The sequence below is a fragment of the Trachymyrmex cornetzi genome, unplaced genomic scaffold, assembly GCF_001594075.2.
Source record: "Trachymyrmex cornetzi isolate Tcor2-1 unplaced genomic scaffold, Tcor1.1 scaffold223, whole genome shotgun sequence".
NCBI lineage: Eukaryota > Metazoa > Arthropoda > Insecta > Hymenoptera > Formicidae > Trachymyrmex > Trachymyrmex cornetzi.
Genome location: NW_017296881.1, coordinates 4,352,078 through 4,372,671, shown reverse-complemented (window position 1 = coordinate 4,372,671; position 20,594 = coordinate 4,352,078). Strand labels below are relative to the sequence as shown.

The 20,594-nt window shown below is 35.3% G+C and overlaps 3 protein-coding genes across 5 annotated transcripts in view; 2 read left to right on the top strand and 1 right to left on the bottom strand.

Moving 5' to 3' along the window:
- LOC108760313 (uncharacterized) overlaps positions 1-5,370 on the top strand; it is a 32,769-nt gene extending 27,399 nt beyond the window's left edge. The window contains exon 7 of one of the 2 annotated variants that reach the window (XM_018506186.1): positions 4,879-5,370. In XM_018506186.1, coding sequence (XP_018361688.1) covers positions 4,879-5,021 — 143 coding nt within the window. In that variant the 3' untranslated portion in view covers positions 5,022-5,370. The remainder of the gene's footprint in view (positions 1-4,878) is intronic. The other variant, XM_018506187.1, reaches the window with a different exon arrangement.
- A 1,780-nt stretch (positions 5,371-7,150) lies between these two features.
- Positions 7,151-10,449, top strand: LOC108760314 (inositol polyphosphate 5-phosphatase K). The gene is made up of 9 exons (XM_018506188.1): positions 7,151-7,518; positions 7,628-7,753; positions 7,811-7,891; positions 7,992-8,139; positions 8,374-8,549; positions 8,638-8,865; positions 8,976-9,132; positions 9,203-9,380; positions 9,479-10,449. The coding sequence occupies exons 1-9, from the start codon at positions 7,493-7,495 to the stop codon at positions 9,667-9,669; spliced, it is 1,311 nt and encodes a 436-aa protein (XP_018361690.1). The 5' UTR covers positions 7,151-7,492; the 3' UTR covers positions 9,670-10,449.
- Positions 10,450-10,467: 18 nt separating this feature from the next.
- Positions 10,468-18,602, bottom strand: LOC108760312 (G-protein coupled receptor Mth2). 2 transcript variants are annotated; one of them, XM_018506184.1, is made up of 7 exons: positions 18,488-18,602; positions 17,831-18,403; positions 16,923-17,161; positions 14,279-14,445; positions 13,563-13,796; positions 12,815-13,078; positions 10,468-12,207 (listed from the first exon to the last, which is right to left on the bottom strand). In XM_018506184.1, exons 2-7 carry the CDS (start codon positions 17,924-17,926, stop codon positions 11,723-11,725), a joined length of 1,485 nt encoding a protein of 494 aa, XP_018361686.1. In that variant the 5' UTR covers positions 17,927-18,403; positions 18,488-18,602; the 3' UTR covers positions 10,468-11,722. The 2 variants fall into 2 exon arrangements, with proteins under 2 accessions (XP_018361686.1, XP_018361685.1); XM_018506183.1 differs by having other exon boundaries at positions 17,831-18,602.
- Between the last annotated feature and the right edge of the window lie 1,992 nt (positions 18,603-20,594).

Genomic DNA, 20,594 nt, shown 5'->3' with positions numbered 1-20,594 from the left:
ATGCCCTGGGACATACATTTTCGCCAATTAGGTACGTTGTCGGCGTCCTTCGCGTCACGCAACGGCATGGGCACAGGAAGACCTGTCACAGGACACTGACATCAATCCGAATAATACGTTGTAATTAGCGTAACAATCTTAATCCTTTCACGTTCAGCAAAACATACATATCCCAGTGTATAATTGAGAAAAATCATATTTCCATTTATTAAATATTGAATCGCTAAGATTAAATAAAGATATTAGAAGGGATTGTTTTTAATCGTAATTAAAAGATTTGTGATAAACTAACAATTATTTGCATATAGTGAAGTGGAAATTTCTTGGATCAATCGTAAAAGTTTTAAAATAGTGTTACTTTCACATGAAAGAATATTATTCTGATAACATGAATTTCTAATAATATTTATATTATGTACAGTATAAATTAAACTGTCGAACGTTATTATATTTCCTTATCATAATATTATTAATACTTGCAGATACATGATGAAAACTTTTACACCTTGTTAGTATAATTCTTATTAAATAAATTAATAAGATTCAAATCATATTTCCAATTATTAAATATTGAATCGCTAAAATTAAATAGAAATATTTTTAGAAAGGATTGTTTTTAATTATAATTGAAAGATTTGTGATAAACTAACAATTATTTGCATATAGTGAAGTTGGAGATTCCTTGGATTAATAATAAAAGTTTTGAATAGTACACGGTGTTACTTTCACATAAAAGAATATTATTCTGATAATATGAATTTCTAATAATATTTATATTATGTAAAGAATAAATTAAACTTTCGAACATCATTATATTTCCTTATCATAATATTGTTAATGTTTGCAGATACATGATGAAAACTTTTACACCTTGTTAGTAAATACATTAATAAGATTCAAATCATATTTCCATTTATTAAATATTGAATCGCTAAGATTAAATAGAAATATTTAGAAAGGATTGTTTTTAATTGTAATTGAAAGATTTGTGATAAAGTACCAACAATTATTTGCGTATAGCAAAGTTGGAGATGCCTTGGATCAATCATAAAAATTTTGAAATAGTATACAGTGCTTTATTTTCGCATAAAAGAATATTATTCCGATAATATGAATTTCTGATATTTATATTATGTGAAGTATAAATTAAACTTTTGAACATCATATATTTCCTTATCATAATTATTATTAATACTTGCAGATACATGATGAAAACTTTTGCACCTTGTTAATTCTTATTGAATACATTAACATATATGTAGTTCTTATTAATATATATTTTATTATATTTTTTATTTCGTTTGATAAATATATATATATATATACATCTTACAATCCTAAAAATATCTCAATAGAGAAACTTTTATTACAATGTAAAGATATTTTATGTTTTGCATCTGCTATATTAGATTCATTATTTTAAAATTTTATGTTTTTATATTTGTAACAATTATATAGAAAATTTTAAAAATAATTAAACTAGATATGCTCTTCTTATCGAAAAAATTAGACATGAAAGAGTTAAATTTGATTATTATCTTGAAGATTAGAATTTCGAAAGAAAACGTTAAAACGGGATAACCTCATCACGTCGTTATCTGTGCAACATTTTTCTCATCTATTCTTAATCTTCGGCTGAGAATGCGAGAGACTTGCTTAAGAACACATCTTTATTTTCCTTCACCGAGAGTATTCGCTGTACGTCGGTATCACGTGTATCGTCCGCAGAATCTCGACACTTCCTGTCCTGCCCGCGCATTTCCTGGCCCGAAACTTTTCCTTCGTCACGCTAACGCCCTCGACGACCTTCACCTCGAGGTGCGAACGAACGAAAGGGAGGAAAAACGGCGGAAGGAATGGGGGGGGGGGAAGACGTCGCACGGAGAAAAGAGAGGGAGAAAGTCCGAGGCGGAGGTCAATCGCTTCTTGCTTGCAACAATGTTGGAGACGCGGGGGAGGGAGGAGAAATCCCGTTAGATTGGACCATGCCCTCGTGAAACGACGACGCCAATCGTGATGACAAAAATCGCTAAAGTGAGATAGAATGAGCGCGACGGATCATCTCGCTCGTTCGCGATCGATACTTCGCGGAGACTCGGAGCGGCTATTCCTCGTCTTTCCCTGTCTTTCCCCGTCCGAGAAAATCCAAGTTTCCAGATATATTTCCCTTTAGAGAGAATAACAACATTAGCGGGAGTTTCACACTTTCTAGAGACACATAATGGAAAAGCGCGCGCGCGCGCGTACGAGTTTCTAGATCCTATTCAGCTCTATTCGAAGGGAACGTGCTATTGTAACCAGGTCGCGCCGTTACTCAACGTGTTACAGACGCGAGCCAAGTGTAAATGGACAATTAAAAAAAGAAAAAAAGAAACAAATGAAAAGGAAGACGAGAAAGAAAAAGTCTCCCGTCGATGCGAATCGCGATCATTTCTCAAACGCGCGCACGTTTGTACAACATGACGACGTAGATCATAGCTGGATCATAAATCACAGCTGGATGACTTTCACCTACGCGCGATACGCATTTACGTTAAAGACCCCGACGCGTGTCCATTCAGCGAGGAACGACGTAGGCACTTTGTAACGATCGTGTACTCCAACGGTCGCGGCCGTTAAACCATATACGATCTTAGCGTTGGATCTTCGAGAAATCGAGAAACACGCCACTTTCGCCCGAGGATTCGATAACGGCCCTGTTCTCGTAAAGAGCAAGCAATTTCTCGCGGACGTTATTCCGTCGATAAGCTGTACACGCATCTCCCAACGCGATACGATTTCTTTGCGTTTCTTGCAAGGCTCGTTATTACGGGCAAGGCGTGAAATGTGCAAGAGATTACGAGAGAGGCGAAGGTCGCTAGCCTCTTCAGACTAGGTACACCGAGCTGGTTCACGACCCTCATTACGCGAAGCACGACATCTCCCTGACAGAAGCTTCCTTTATCATTAGAGTCCGTAACGCGTAACGCGACACAAGTAGACACCAGGAAAATATCTTAATAAAAGTAGTAATACAACTTTTGTTTTTATTCGTTTTGGAATATATCGATATTATGACGGCATTATACGGCAAATGGAATATTTTCATTTAATATATTACATTTCGTATTGTATGAAAAGATTATCGCAATTATTCGAGTTGTCTATGTACAATTTCGAATAACCAGATTTCACTAAAGCGAGAAAGAAATATTACAATCTGAGTACGAATGAAAGTTACGATAGTAATTTTAACAAAAATGATGATTACAACGATGTTGTACATATAATTTGTTATACGTTCACAATTTTTTAAATGCAGCATAGTTTAAAATACTTGTATAACTTTTCACAATATGCACTGTAATCTTTGCTAATGTAATAAAAAATATGTAGATATATACATATACAGTGAGAGCAAAAAGTATTCGTACAAGGAAATTTGTTATTAAAAAAAGTCTTATTTGTAGAAAATAAACATTAATTAGCAATTTTATATATTCTGTTCTAATATAAACAAATGAGATTCGCATGTATTCCTTATTTTAGAAGCTAAATTTCTCGTCTGTACGAATACTTTTTGAGCATTCAAACAATACAATTTTTAATTTTCGCTTTTTTAGATGATATATTTTCTATAATTAATACACATCTTTTGTATATATAATTTTAAGAAACAGTCTATTTTATTCTTTATGAATAAATTGTTAATTATCCAACAAGAAATGATCGTCAATTAAACATCGATTCGACGTCAAATTGAGTTGGAATTGTCGTATTTATATCGATTCGACATCAATTCGATGACTCATTTCTCGCTGGATAATATTTACTTTTTAAAAATAAAGTTTTTTTAAAAAATATTTTCTCTGTACAAATACTTTTTGCACTCACTGTATGTATAATTTATTTCAATTATTATTATATTAATATTAATATAACATATCGATTGCCATAGTGATGAATAATAATGCCGTTATATTCAACAAAGTATTATAAAAAAATATATTTCTTATACAATTTATATTTCTATTTCACTTTCTCTCTTCTACTATGATATTTTCTCCATAAAGAAAACAATACAAAAGAAAGAATGTAACATCAAAATGTAAGGGAAAAGAAACTTCTGATGAATTCTTATGAAAGAAACAAATGTATCTGTAAATTTACACTTTCTTCCTCTAAAGATAATTTTGTTTAATTGTTTAAGAAATTATGTTAAGAGCGTATTGATAGCAGAGTGTAATTATAGATTAGGCTACATGTGTCGAGGACAAAGACGAACTCGCGTAATCTTGTAACGACAGCTGCGAACAACGAGACCTACTTTAAGCCGACGATTTTAAATTACAGTCGCTCTTAACGCGTGCGGCGTAACGAGGGCTTCGTCCCGGTTATGCACAACGTGATTTCGATTCCTGTGTATATCTCGATATTATAATTCAGTTATTATCATGAGGCGAAAATGATAGCCACTAGACACACGGCATGGAAAGTTACGACCGGATATTCGCTTCTCCGATTGATACCAAATAATAAAATTTCATTTCCGATGGACATAAACGCGAGGCGATGCCGTAAAGATGATTCGCTCCAATTTTCCATCAGTCTTGGATATTTTCTCTTTTACACTAAATTAATTATTCACAGTAAACATCGTCACAAGAAAATATTTAGGATAAAGCGGAATAATTTAGGTTGATTAACAGAAATTTTCAAATTGTATGAAAGATTGAGGTCACATAATGCATTCGATCAAACATACACTATTGGTGTGTTCTTTATGTTTAATTTTAATGATTACAACTATACGACCTCAATTTTTCATACGATTCGAAAATTTCTGTTAACTATTCAAATTATCTGTACTTTTATCCTGTACTCTTATATTATTTCCAGATGTACATGGACCGATGGAGACGTTCGTTTTGCCACCCGGTATGTACTTGAGGCCGGAGGATGCTGGGAATCTCTACACGACCTTGTCGGCCAATCCCAACGTGTTCTTCCAAAGGGCTGCCCATCCCGGGATGATGTACTGAGAGGGCGAATCTTATCGTCGATGACAAGACTCATATATGCCTGTCGTGTCTTAAGATTAGATCACGCACAAGCGCGCGATTGTTGATCTCTCGTTATTGTAAATAATCGTCGTTATCAGAATCTTAGTGAACGATTCTACATAGTACTTCTTTGTAACTTGGACGATCATCGCGGGAGTGTTATCCCGTCAGAGACGCGTACGCGATCAATTGCAGATCGCCGCGAGCAATAGATGGACCTGCGTACTGCGAATCACCGATGCGAGAGACTCCAACTGGAAGTGTACGTGCCTCCAGAATAACGCAATAAATGTTACGACACATTTTTTTTTTTTAATACGAGAAACATTATTTTCCACTCACCTTCGATGCCTGCGGATGAATCTCTTTGATAAGCTAACACAATCTCTTTGAGAACATTCGCACCAACCGTCCTTTTAATTAAGTGAGAAATAAAACTAGAGAGTTGTAAATAGTACTTTTTGTGAGCGTTAGAATTTTAGACTTTCCAGGGAAAATCGACTCTTCGAGGACGACTTTGGCCAAACTTCGATTAATTTAAGCGGCGATTGATTCAACCAACAAACGTTCATTTCTGTCAATGATAAATTGACTGTAATCCCGATTTAATTTCTGTCTGTAATCTGAATTTTTTGTCCAGTCCAAGTTTTTTTACTATTTAAAAAAAAAATCAGGATTATATTTTTCAACAATTATATTACATTATCAAATGTCTTTTAACTCCAATATTAAAACCTTTATTTAATAAAAATTGAAATTGGATAAAATTAAGGGTGAAATTTGAGAGTAAAATTTCACTTGTGCCAAGAAAGACTCAGATTGCACATGGAGAATTAATTTATTCATTACCTTCTTCTAAGGTTTAAAACTAGAAAAAGATAAAAAGTAAGTTGAATCAAGTAATTTATCTACAATTAGTAGAAATAAACAAAAATTGCTTATAATAATATTTTCTTCTACGTATCGAGCGACAAGAAGTTAATAACTCTATACACAAAAACAGGTATTAAGTTAATATTAATATTATATTTGTAGTACGAGATAAATTTTTCAAGCGTTAATTAGTTGTAGGACAAAAGAAAGATCGTTCTCGAATTTCTCTTCCTTATCCAAGTCAATTAATAGATTTGAAATATTTGTCGTGTCGTACGATATAAATGTAATACCAACCTTATTCCGGTTCCACCACTTTACTCTCGGTTCAATTTATTCTTTACCTTTTTCTAATTCCAAGAACTAGAAAAACGTAAACACACAGTAATGCCTATTTTTACCAATGTATATAAATTAACTTCAATCTCAGTTCTTACTCTTCATCTTTTTTTTCAGTTCTAAGAATTAAAAAAAGATGAAGCGTAAATTGAACCGAGGTTAATCTTACATTGGAATCGGACCTGAGTGAAACCGAGATGAAAGTTAATCTTATATTGGGGTCTTCTGTACTTGACAAGTTAATCGCCAATTGAATTAATCGAAGTCTGGCTACTTTCCAGTAACAGACACAAATGACACAGTGTAACACACGGTAGTGATCAATCATTATATCCTTATTTTTTGTCGATGTTGAACACAGATGAAATGATCACTAGCTGTATTAAGCATCATTTATACATGCCGCAGGGCGTAAATAAACTATTAACTTATGCCATAAGTTATAATAAAAAATTGGCTATTTACGGTCAAATGTGAGAAGAATAATCAGCTTCATTCTCCTCACATTCAACTATGATTGGTGAATTTCTTATAAATCGATTAATTTCTTATAAATAATTTTTCACGCTGTGTCTCTTACTGAAAAGCACCGTTTGATTGATGAAGAATCATCCCAGATTCGCGAAAGGATTATTATTAATTGACACGGTGTGCTAACCGTGCTAACCGGATTTCCTATCTCTTCGCGGCAAGGGGGTCAGAGATCGCGACGATGACGAAGGAAAATCGTAGACTACGTAGACCAACCGTATACTCGATCGCGATCGGTCAAGGTAGCGCGTGCAGCTGCAGCTGCAGTCGCATAATGACAGATGTCACGTGGAACAACGATCGTGGTGGGGTGGGGGAAAAATAGTGGAGCGGGGGAGGCCGAGGGGAGCCTGGGGACTGGGGAGCTATGTTCCCTCTGCTGCCACAGCACTTGTCAACAATATGGCTCCGTAAACGACGCACTCGTATCGAATCGCGTGACCAGATGTTGCTCGAGACACCGCACGCAACGAACGCGACGAGCCTCGTTGGCGGTGCGACGGTATCCTCGCAGCCGACATAGCCGCGAGTGAAAGTACAAAGAATAAGAACGCGATGCGCGCGAGTTCCTAACCTGGCGATGACCTGGCGATCACCAGCGTTGTGCGGAGTTACCGCGACGTGAATCCATTTCTGTATCTACGCGAATTACGTAAATTCCTCGTAAAATTTCCCTTTCCCTCTCTACGTCATCGAGAACCTTCGAAATGGCATGTTCAGTGGAACGGCTGAGGTAAGGAGTAACTGGATCTGTTACATGTTATTGTTTCTGCTACCGTAGATTATATCTCGCAGAGAAGACACAATCTGTTTTTTAATACGTTCTTTTTAACGCTTCATAGAATTTATTTTATCACGTACAATGTGGCTACAAAGTTCCCGGATCCCAAAGAGGATCTTCATCAACTTCTGGGTATTACACCTTGCGACAAATCAAAGTTGGTGTGGCCGGATTTATATTTTGTCGGGTAAGTCCAGAACGTTTCTCTGGATCAGATTCAATGATAAAGTGTGTGTTCTTTTAGTTTACAGGAAGTTAAATCACAACCACAAAATTTAATATTAGATTATATACTATTTGAGGATCCGTGGACTAAAGCCTTTAGGTAAGTCTGTTACGATGATGCAACTTATATCAGGAATATAATTATTTACTATGTATATTCATTTAAGATATAAAAATTAAATACTCCGACTTGTTTGCAGAGATGTGTTGAAGAAGTATAATTATGTAAAAGTACGTTCGCAACGATTGCAGGGTCTTGTTCTGAATGTTTTTTGCTTAAGGAAACACTTGACACACTTAAGATTGATGGAAACTCAGTATACCAAGACAGGTTTCGGTGGCATATGGGTAAGAAGACGGTGTAAGGCCAATATTACATTCATCCGTTTTTTGTTGTATGACAAATTTTTCAAGCCTATTAATTGACTATAGGACAAAGAGGTCTGAGATCCTCTCTGTCTTGCAGCCAATTAACATATTTGAAAAATTCGTCGTACGACAAAAAAATGGATGCATGTAATATTGGCCTAACACTAGCAATTGTTGTTCTACTAATAATCTGCTTATTTTGCTTGTTTTTAGGGAAACAAGGGCGCAGTGAGCATAAGAATGAACACCTACGGAGTCAGCGTTTGCGTGGTGAACACACATTTGACTCCCCATGATCATTTGCTAGCTGATAGAGTATCAGATTATAATACCATCGTGACAGACCACACTTTCACTGCTCCGTATACATCGAGAATATTATATCATGAGTATGAATATTTTTATATTGAAATAGGATTGTATCATTTGAATAAAATTAACTACATCCTCGATAGTAATATACGTATCTTCTATTAGTTATATATTTTGGATTGGTGACTTAAATTTTCGGCTCAACGGAGAGGAATTAACTGCCGCTGATATAGACTTATTGGTGAAAAAGAAGCATTTGAATGAACTCCTCGAAAGAGATCAGTTGATGATGGTAATGAAAGAGCAACAAGCTTTTGCTGAACTGAGTGAAAGTAACATTACATTCCCGCCTACTTACAAATATGAGTTTGAGTCTCAAGAATTTGATCTCAGGTAAATTATACTGATTAAATATAAGAAAAATTTATAAATATTTCTTTTAAATGTTTCGGTATGTCTTATATAATGTTATTTTGACATGTTTATAATTATGTCTCATGTAGGCGTAGACCATCTTGGACCGATAGGATTTTATATAAAGTAAATGCAGCAGATATATACGACGATATAGAAATTCGCACTGAACAACATAGTTACAAGAGCCATCCCGATTACAGTGTCTCGGATCATAAACCTGTAACTGGAGAATTCGATATCGTGGTAAAAATACAGTCTTGTTATACATTTCTTCTTATCGAGCTAAATTTGAATGATAAAACTTTTTTTTTAGGTCAGACCTGATATAGAAAAAGACATTGTGGAATTCCAAGACTGTATCGTGGAGGAAAATTTTATCTCTTACAAACTACAAAGAGATTTTATCCCATGCAGTGGGGACTGGATAGGTCTCTTTCCTAACGAATTCTCCAGTCTAGATGATTACATCATTTACGAATATGTTACTCGCGGTAAGTTTCTTATTCCATTACACATCCTGCTGTTATTTTACGTTATTGTTGCTATTTAGTGTTGCTATTCATTCTTCTAATAATTATCTAATATCCAGGTAAACCAATGTCAGTTTCTGACGAACCTCACGCGAACACGGAACGAATATCGTACAATGATTCGGCGCTTCGTCTGTCGGAAATGTACTGTTTGGTGTATGTAGCTCAACGAGGCTATCTTATGGAAGTTTTGGGAGTGAGCCCAGAATTTTCGGGTCCTCATAGATCAGTCGAACAATCATCTACATAAATTTTATAGCAAAGAATCAATTTACTTAAAAAAAAAATTCACTTAAAAAGAGCTTACGCATGATCGTTTTATCGAGAGATTAAATACCAAGCTTTATGCAATTTTCTAGATGGATGGAAATATTTTTTTAATTAATTGTTATCCTATTACGGTTTTTTTTTTAAATAATGCTTTAAGGGTGAAATAGATTCACTATTCAAAGTTGTGTGAGTAGGAAAATTAAATCAAGAAATATGGCCTCAAAGGGTGCTTTTGGTACGGTATAGTAAGTTTACAAATTAAACACATCACGAAACAATGTTTCGTATAGGAGTTAGTTGTTACTTTTGGTACCTGGTTTTTGCGCTCAGGGTGCGTCGCGGCATTGCCGCTTAAAGTACGTCGTGGCGTATTTCATCGTCCGCTTTAGAGCTTTCAGTGAGTGCACCGTCACGTTTTTCTGCACGCAAGATCTTTCGCGATCCATTAACTTGTTGTTAGAGAATAGGCTATACTTATAGGTGTATAATTATTTTTTTTGCCTCTCGAGCGTTAATGAGTTACGTGGTACGCGTGCGCTCACGTTGTATATCATGACTATTTTCTTAGCATAATTTAGCAAATTTAATTGTGGCAAGGTACGTTCGCGTACTATACAAATTCACACATATTGTTTGTTATATATACATATATATATAAATGTATAGTGCGCCGTCAGAACAAATTAAACGAACAAATTAAATGTACTCGATGGTTTCAAAGGGAACGCAAGAATAAAGGATATTAATATTTGTTATTTATTTTGACTCATTTGCCTCGTCGTCCTATTCTATGCACAATTTCTTCAATAAATTATAATGTCTAGTACGACAATAAATAATGCTAGCTACATACGGAACAACAATACGATTCGATAACAATATTATGCAAAACTTGTTTTTCTACCCACAACTCCGTTCTCTCCCCCCCCTCTCGAATATACTGCGATATTGACGTATTTTCGATGAATTTATAATTGGTAATAAACACGTTTTGACGTATTCTATTCAATATTCACTATGCTGCGCTTTTGTTTAAACTTAATTTATTTGTAATGTATTAACATAACGTGTTATACCGGATTCATGAAATAAAGGCTTCGCACAATAATATTATTGTATCGCATTGTTGTTCCGTTCAACAATAAGCAATGTATAAGTACACAAGGTATGGTAACATTATCGATGTGAACATCGACTTGCGGCGTGAATTGAAGAACTACAAGTATTATCGTTAATACTACCATGATTAATACTGCGATGTATAATCACTTAGCCTTAATGAACATCAATTTAGGATTACAGCCGGTTCTCACACATATTTAATTGCGCAGATTACATTCTTATCATTTGAGATCCTTAAGCGAGGTCCGTTCATTGTTTGTTTCCGCAGTTGTATAATTAGCGCAGTAACATCGCAATATGTACTATATTTTGCGGAGGTGGACGAATAATGCGTTACGTAACATGTTATCTTGCAGAAAAAGATTTTCACATAACTTCGCGAAATACTTGTAATTCAACGCGCGCAAAGTCACGTCGTATGTTTCCTCTGTCGATGCATTTTATTCGAAGTTAAAACGCCTCGACATGCGCATTGATATTTACAATTAGATTATTGCAAAAAAAAGACTAGAAACTATTACTTATAATATAAAAATTGTGATTTAATTAAATATTTATAAATAATCTCTTTTAGGCGAAAGTTCCTTGCATCGGATTTCGCGGGCTAGTTAACTTGAGTGAGTTTCTCGAGTGATTTGCAACGAAATCATCCCAATAAAATATTTTGTATCTCTTCATGAGCGTCACCGTTCGAGAAGGTCGCTCCGTGTTGCTATTGTACACAGCGAAATTAAAATAACTTTCATCTCATTGACGTGAGACCCATATATCCCGGCTCCTTCCTTTTGTCGGTCCATTGGATTATCGGTTTATCGATCGCATTAAGTTTACAGTCGATATCACTTCGGCCTGCATTAAATGCATCATCTTGTCACGCTTAGAAAAAGATCAGTCTTTTTCTAAGAACTATTCTAAGAATTATACGATCTCTGTGGGATATCGCCGTTTATTACGGGTAATAGCGCTAAGTCCATGCTTCCGACGTTTAATTCCGTGGTGTTTATTCCTCGTATCTTCTGTATTCTATGCCAAACGAAGTCTCTGATAGGCCTTCTCAGAACGAATAGACCGAAGACGAGGACACCCTGAAGTGCGTTCACCAAATCAAACGCCGTCCAGTCGAAAGGATCACCGCCAACCCCCCAAGAAATTAATTCCATCATCCAATTGAGACCCATCAAAAAGAAGAGTACAAGGCAAACGATGAAGACCCGTTTGAGTCTGCGGAAGAGTCTTTGATCCTCCCGATCGGAATGGTGATTCCTCGCCAAGCGTCTCAGCGCAAGAGCTTGCTGGTACCGGCTGATCTTGACAGCAGTGATTATGAAGAGGATCATGTTCACTAACAGAAGGATACCGACTGGTGCGTAGAAATATGGCAGAGCTTTCGTATCGGCTATAAAAAGAGCGATAATAATTAACACTTCCACTTCTTCTGATAGTGAATGAAAATAATAAGCAAAACGACAGATTAAAAGACATATTAAAAACAAAAAGTTTGATAATTTTACATTACTATGATAGGAATTGTTAGGGCTGTAATGATTAGATTGAATCTATTTGTTTTATCTAACTGTAGGGAAATATATTTAACCTTCCGTCTTCAATTTAGGTTTTTTTTGGCACAAGAAATTTCTCCGAAATAAAGAAGGACTGAATCCGATTCCTTTATTGCTAAGTTATACATATTTCCATTTTTTCCTCATTTTTACTAAAATTTCAATTTTTATTATATGAAGGTCTTAACATTTAAGTTGAGAATCTATTTGGTAATGTAATAGAAATATTTAAAAGCTACTCTGAATTTTTCTACATGTTTTGAAAGTCTAAAACTGTAAAAATATTCAGACTAGAATTTTTACAGCAAAAAAGACTCAGATTGTAGACGGAGGGAGTAAAAATAGAATTGCAGACGGAGGATACCAAAGAAGCTCGTTTGGTGTGCATATTCGTGATGGCAATGAACGTAATTACAAGTCCTGCAAATGGATCGAGAAACTTACATTGGAACCAGCAGCGCTCGCTACCAAAACCGGGCTTAACGTAGGTCGTGGGTATTGTAGGACTGAGATCCATCAACATCGAGACGAGAATGAGGCCCGCCGGGGAGCCCCAGGCCCATATCGAGTAGTAGAAGAACAGTGTTTTAGGCTGGATTCTCTTGTACGAGCGCTGGTTCACATGGTGATGTACCAATGCCCATGTTTCGATGCACATCACGTTCAGCCAGAAGAAGCAGGCCACGAACGAGAATTGGATGACGAATGCTGAAAACGACGCCGATCGCAGTCTCTCAATCAATCTGCTTGTCATTCGTGTGTCATCATACTTCCTAAAGCGAACCTCTTGTTCTACACGACATCGCCGAAATTATACCACGCACTCATTGTGTAAAAGTAACAGTCCAAAGTCCAATATTCGAATTGTACAAGCTTCAAGATTTTATCAGTTACTTATTACTGTCTATCTTCAAATTTCTATAACGATATTCTTGTAACAACAACTCGATTGAGAAGTTAAATTCGATTAAACGTTCAGGCAGTAATGTAATTAAAAAAAAAAAAACATTATTTAAGTTGAACATTTTTTGTCGATTTTCCTGACTTATTGTATTTTTAAAAAATTGAAATTTTTTATTTTTGGTCATAAATCATAATTTTCTAAAATTGTACACTATATGTACATTATATGTATTTTTATGTAATAGTGTTACGCTTAAATGTGTCTCTCATTGATAATTAATTATCTTACCTATACTAACGCAGGCTTGAAACGATAATTGTCCGCTTGCGAGTTGCGTAATAGCTAAAGTGGTAAAGGCCAGCGCCAAGCAGCCGCAATAGTGGCAAAGGGCTTTCCCGTGGACGTCCCTCAATCTTGGTGTTATCGTGTATGCCGCAATGGTAAGTATCAAAAAAGGAACCGAGATCAGGAGCCCGCAGGCATAAATAATGACCGGTGTACCCGTGATCGGTGGCGGAACATCTGCAATCGTTGCATTTACATTAAGAGATTTAAGTGCGAGGAGACATAAAAGAAATTACATGTCAATAAATTGTCAATTTTCTGTGATATGGTAAATACTAAAATTTTTTTAGATAAATAAATAATTCGTTGTACGAACAAGTAACAATTATTTCCTTGGTTTGAAACATTCAGAAGATTCACAGAGATATTCAGAAGGATTATCAATGAAGCATTGATGAATATCTTTATACGAAATATATAGAGGTAGATAAATGACAGCTAAAAGATAATAAAAGAATGGAAAGATTGTCTGTCGGATTTCAGTTCCTTTGAAAAACAATCTTATCAAAATTCTCCTATTTTTATCTAAGTATGTCACTTATTTATAACATATGAAAATATTCAATCTTCATTGATAATTCTTCTGAATTTCTCTGTAAATTCTCTGAATGTTTCAACTCAAGAAAATATATAATTATTAAATATTAAAGAGTACAAACCTTGAAAACAGACAAATACTCGAAGTCCCAGCTCGGCCACAACATCCATGCAATAGTTCTTACCGGGCATCAACATAATCGGTACGAGATCGAGTCGCGGCGCGAAGATGGAACCATTCGCCAATAAATAATACTCATCACCCTTGTTCTCCGGTTGTAGCATGTACCTGAAAATTGCTTTGTCAAATACGTGTGCGTATATGTGCAAACTTGGAGCGGCGACTTAAGAAAGGTGCTTGAGTAGAGTATTCAAAGTAAATGGAGGTTTAATTTACTTTGAATACCCGCACCAGGATACACACACCGCGACAGAAGATCTTTCCGAGAAACACGTTTCTATAATCAATCGCTCATGAGAAACAAGTTTTGCTGGGAAAATTATTCCTATCTAATTACAGAAATTGCAATAATACTGAATTTTACGATAGAAATGAGTAGAATAAAGCATTTTATTTATCACAAGACACTGAATGTCGTTGTTTCTCAATGTCGCATCTGTGTATCCAGTGTGTATCCAATGTGCCTAACATTTAAAGAAGAAATTCGTGAATAAAGTTATTTGAAATCTAAATCATGTTACAAAATTCATCTAGCCGATTATTCAATACAAAAATAATATTAGCTGCAAAAATTATATCTGCAAGGCGTTTGGAAAAAATCGTGCCGATTATTAAAAAAATGCAAAAGTAATTTTTTCTTCATATAAATATATCTTTATTTTGTTCACTATGCTTTTATTCTGCATTTTTTTGCTATTTTATATTTGAAGATTTCATCTTCTTGAATTCTCTTATATTTCTCGACAAGAAATAAATCTTTTTAAGATCCCGAATCATCTAATGTTCTCATAAATCAATTTAGATTTATGTTGCAATCTTCATTGTTTATGCAAATGTAATTCATGAGCGGTTACATTTTATTCGTTCGTACTCGATATGTCTGTTCTTTATAAATAAATCATATACACTTATCAGCTAAAAGGTTACAACACTCTTTTTTGATTGGTTTCGGAGGTTTTGGAGGTTTCGGAGGTTTCTTAGCCTTGCTCGATGAGCAATTAAAGATAAATGATTAGATCCATATTATAAGTAAGAACCAAATTGATATTATACGGGATGTCCGGTAAGCAGGCTGCATTCCGAAAAAAGTGTTGCAACCTTTTAGCTGATGGATATACAAACTACATACAATAACGCGGCGATATCACTGTCGTACTACATATCCGGCGAGATTAAACGTTCCTTTATGATTTCATCTCCGCCGATTATCACACGATATCATTTTTATTAGAAAAGAAAAAAAATATTGACGCCGCACGTTATCTGCCTCATGCAGGCAATAAGTGCGCTCTATAACAGCTTGTGAATTATTTTCAAGATACACAATTTTTTAATACATCATAAGTATCTGAAGAATACAATGTCGAGAGTGCAGTTATCATTATATATATACAGAGTGTCCCTAAATTCGCGAATCGAAATATTACAGCAAAAAGATTTTCGAAAAAAATAATTTGCTATAAAATTATTTATCGTTTCGAAAGTAGTTTTTGAGATATAAAGATTAAAAACTGGCTAATTGTAAATTATAATGAAACGGTTGTCTATTCCGCATCAGTCGCGTGTCGATAGTGTTAATGATTGTGAACATTACGCGCTTATTAGATAAGAAATTATGTGTGTAATGTCTGGGGAATACCGTGTACATATATTTTAATATTGATAATGTAGTATATAAATTATTAATTTAGTAGCGATATAATATTCCGATATATTTATCTTATTAATTACCTTTATCATCAACATCAACTAATTGCTATAATGTTACACGCAATACACGATATTATGCGAACGTTATACACAATCTATTATCTAATGCTTATGAGCGCATGAAGTGCGCGACTCATGGACAGACTACTTAGTCTATAATTAGCCAGTGTTTCACCAGTATATCTCAAAAACTAACTGCTCGAAACGCGATAACAAATACTTTCATAACTTATTTTTTCAAAAACTTCTTTGCTGTGGTATAATTTTAATTCACATTTCGGACATCCTGTATAATATCAATTGCAATTTTCCTTGATAACAGATATAAGTAAATTCATCTTACGATTTCCATATTTCCAAGTACATATTTAATTTGCAATTATGTAAAGCCTGGTATATTTTCGCACTAGTGTTCGTTAGATTTTCTAAATTTCACAGTCTACGAGTTTAGCTAATCGACATTTCATTATAATACGTCATTTCATTATAATACGAAAACAGTCTTATCGTAAAATATGGCCAATCGGCATGGCGTTCCAATTTATTGATAAGGATATCGATAGTACAAACTCATTTTATATTACATAATGAATAGACATCGAATTCTCATGCAATATTTCTTTAGAAAGTAGATTGGAAAGTAACATTAAAATAGAAATTTGTCTTATTAAAAAAGACATTTAAAAAATATTTATTTGTACACATTTGTGCAAATTTGCATATTTTCTATACGACTGCAAAAAATATTTGCATAAACATCCGATGTCTAGTAACGAATGACCTTCGATAAAATGGTTTGTAACGTGACTTTCTCAACAGCTGATTCGATCATTCCAGTCTTTACGGATCTTTTTTTCGTGTTCCCATATACGTACCTCCGATTGCAGGGATTTCCTACGAGAGCGGTGAATGCCTCACATTTATCACCGGGCACCAGCGCGCCGGTACGATTGAAATCGCTGAAGAGAGGCGAAAAATTCGTCGACGAGTCATTCGAAGAAGCACAAGAAACGGTATTCCCGTGCGTATCTTTTATGAGGGCTTCGTCTATGGAGCAACATTTTCCCACCAACGGTAAGTGCCTGTATTCCTCCGGCATTGTGGTCTCATTTTGCTGAAACGAAAATATTAAATGTACTTTGTATATGTTGTTGGAACGACACTGTCGATATATCTCGACGTTCCGAAATTCTCGGAGAACGCAGCTTGAGACGTGTCGTGAGCATAAATAATCATGTGACTAATAACCGAACTTGTAGGCGTTGTAGTTTGTCACTTATGGAAATTGACTCCATATCTTTTAGGACAGATTTGAAATCGGGCAAAAAAATTTTAGATTTTCTTCGGAATTTCTGCGAAACAATCTCTATATGTATGTATGAGCGTAGCTCGTTGAAGCAATAAATAAGTAATATCGTAATTTATAAACTAATAAATCAACCGCAGAATTGATTTCGAAGAATTTTTAGTTTTTACGTCAATTCACAAGAGTTGCCGATTTCCATCTTCCAAGACTCGTTCGCATATCTTCTTTTAGATACTTTGTTTTTCTCAACTTCTCGATTTCTTATGCAACCTTTCGCAATTCAGGAAAGATCAGGTATTTGCGTAAGAGCTTTTACAACCGAGATTATCTGGACAATATCAAGAAACTGGTATCAATATCGGCTACTTGATCTAAATATAACTCCGCGAGAGATGCGAAATACATGAAGCTCAGACAAATAAATACAAAACCTAAGTTTGGTATGTCATAAATGTCGGTATAATATTATATACTTACCAATGCGATAGAATATATGATGGGCATCGCGTCACTCGTGCACGCAATTGGTGTCAATAAATACGCGAAAAAGACGTAGACACAAATGAGTCCCATCCTGGACAGTAGTTGCACCTTATCAAAGTCTATCGAGTGTCGATTATCGAGAACGTACTCGAAATTTATGTCGTGTCAACCTTTAAATTAATGCTCGTCAAGCACTTTGCATTGAGCATAATCGAACTTTGAATATATCAGTGGACCTCGAAAATGGAAATGGTAATTCGACCTTGCTCCGGATGCACCTATAATTACGACGTGCAGTACTTGTCGCGGCGACATTTAGGCGAGACAAGTTCTTCCGCTCCTCTTTCGTCACTCGATATCATATTAGATCGTGCGCATTTATCTTGTCACACCCTGGTTGCACTCACCGATAAGTCTTCCATGTAACGCGGGAGTTATTTACTTGATGATCGATGCCGGTTTTAATTGAGGATTTCAGTCAGCTTTTACTCTATTTCTCTCGTGTCTCCCCTCTTGTGTTTGATTAGCCGGTTTTGCGAAGTTAGTCAGACAGATAAATCCGAAGCTCTTCAGAATTATAGAATTGACATTAGCGATGTATTATCGGTTGTTTCTCCGATCACCTATTATATCATTATCTTGCATTCTCACCATCGCATCGATTTTTTTCAATAATGTCTTCGCACGAATGCACGTGTCATCAAACACATTCGATGTCCGTGAAAGCATTGATCATTCGGAAATTCCTACCAGATCCTGTAGTCCGAAACACCTACGGCGTCAACAGTGAAAATAAGGAAAGTTTTTTTTTAATTCCTTGATTGATCAATTGCTACATGCAAATGCAACTTTGTTATATAAATTAACATAAAAGCTGTATTTGGGCATAATGCGATTGATCAGATGAATTAAAAAACTCGCCTATGTTATACATTTAGGCCCTAACAACACAGACCTCCAAACGTTTTTAGGACGTCCATACCCAGACAGCACAGAAATATTTATGATAAATATTTATTATTATTTATTTTTGAAATGTTATGTAAACATTTTATACACATTTTATATAAAACTTTATTCGACATATTGTTAAAAGATAGACATATTTATGATAAATATAAATAAATATCCGTGGTACTTTTTACTTGAATTATAATGTCTTATTAAGTATTTTCATGACTTTTATTACAAAATTTACAATAAATATTTCATAATATCTATAATAAATGTTTATGATCTATGCAATCTAAGACTACAAAAATATTTACAAAATATTTGAAATAAGTCTTATAAATATTTATAAATACAACATTTTGTAAATATTTTATAAATATTGTCTGCTGTCTGAGTATGTACTTTGAATATCCTAAAGACACCCCAGGATGTATCCCAAATAAAGTGTGCTATTAAGAGGATGTCTATTGCATTTCATCGTGAGACAACGTGACTCACTCGAAACTTAAATCAAGATATCGAGATTTTTGAAGGAACGACCTCGAGAAACGAGATCATCGCTAAATCAAATGCTCAACTATTTCGCAGTCCGGACAGGATTAAGGCAATCTCATTGACACGACGGAGACGTAATTTTCAAGAATTAAGAATGTCTTATCAAGGTGACAAGCAACCGATGACGAATGGTCATTGATCCGTAATTCCCGCTATTTTATTATTCAAGAAACTCGTAAAGAATGATAAGAAGCGAACCTTATGGTCTTATTCTGTAACTCTTAACGACTCTAACGATATCATTAAATTGTTGTCGCGCAGCTTTTTTACTGTATACAAAATCTGCGTAATGTAACGATATCGTTGCAGTCATTAAGAGTTACAGAATAGGGCCATTAATGTACGCACCTGCGATAATTCCCGCTTATTAACTCAACTTCTGTAAATTACCTTTCCCCTCTTATCCCGAGCCGATCTTCAAAATTCACGTCTCCACATCCCACACACTGTGTTATATACAGTTACCTTGTTTTGCTGACATTTCATGTTACACGTACATATAACATTGTGTTCGCTGGGATATATGCATGTAGAGAAGGTAAACTTACGTGAGACCGTATCGGAAATCCGTAGATCCTCGTTATCATAAAGTGCGCGATTGGTTGTCTTTTGTAAATTAGTGAATTATTGAACACCGAGTACAACAGTTAATTGATTATGAAGGATGCACGCACATGCACACACATATACACACGCTCGCTTGTATTTAATCGTTCAATCTTTAAAAAGTACCATTTTCCTCAGTCGAAGTGTGATAAGAAGTCCCGGTACTTGATATCGATTTTTCCACAAGATCTCTCACTTATCCAATCGATTTCTTTGTGTATTTCCTCAAGATTATTTTCGTTTTCACGTTAAGCGAGATTCTTTCGATAGCTACAGTAATCAGGGATCGACAACGTGCCTGATCGGCAAGATCTACGCGCAACGCGGTTCACCGATCAAAGTCTGAGAACTGACTGGCCGGACACCTCGATCCGCTGGTGCCTTTATCGAGGAAGGCAGAGAAAGAGAAAGAGTGATGCACGCACTCCGACGAACGTGCCGATGGCTAAGCTCATACGTATATACGTATGAACGTGATATATACGAAAAGTATTTCGCGGGGGGGCGTTATCGATCGTTGAAGACAGATATATGTTCAATCTGGTCAATTCGTTAAATAATGGCGTAATCCGCCATTCTAAGAAAGACTCATCACTTGGGTGATTGAGGGTGACTCTCTCTCTCTCTCTCTCTCTCTCTCTCT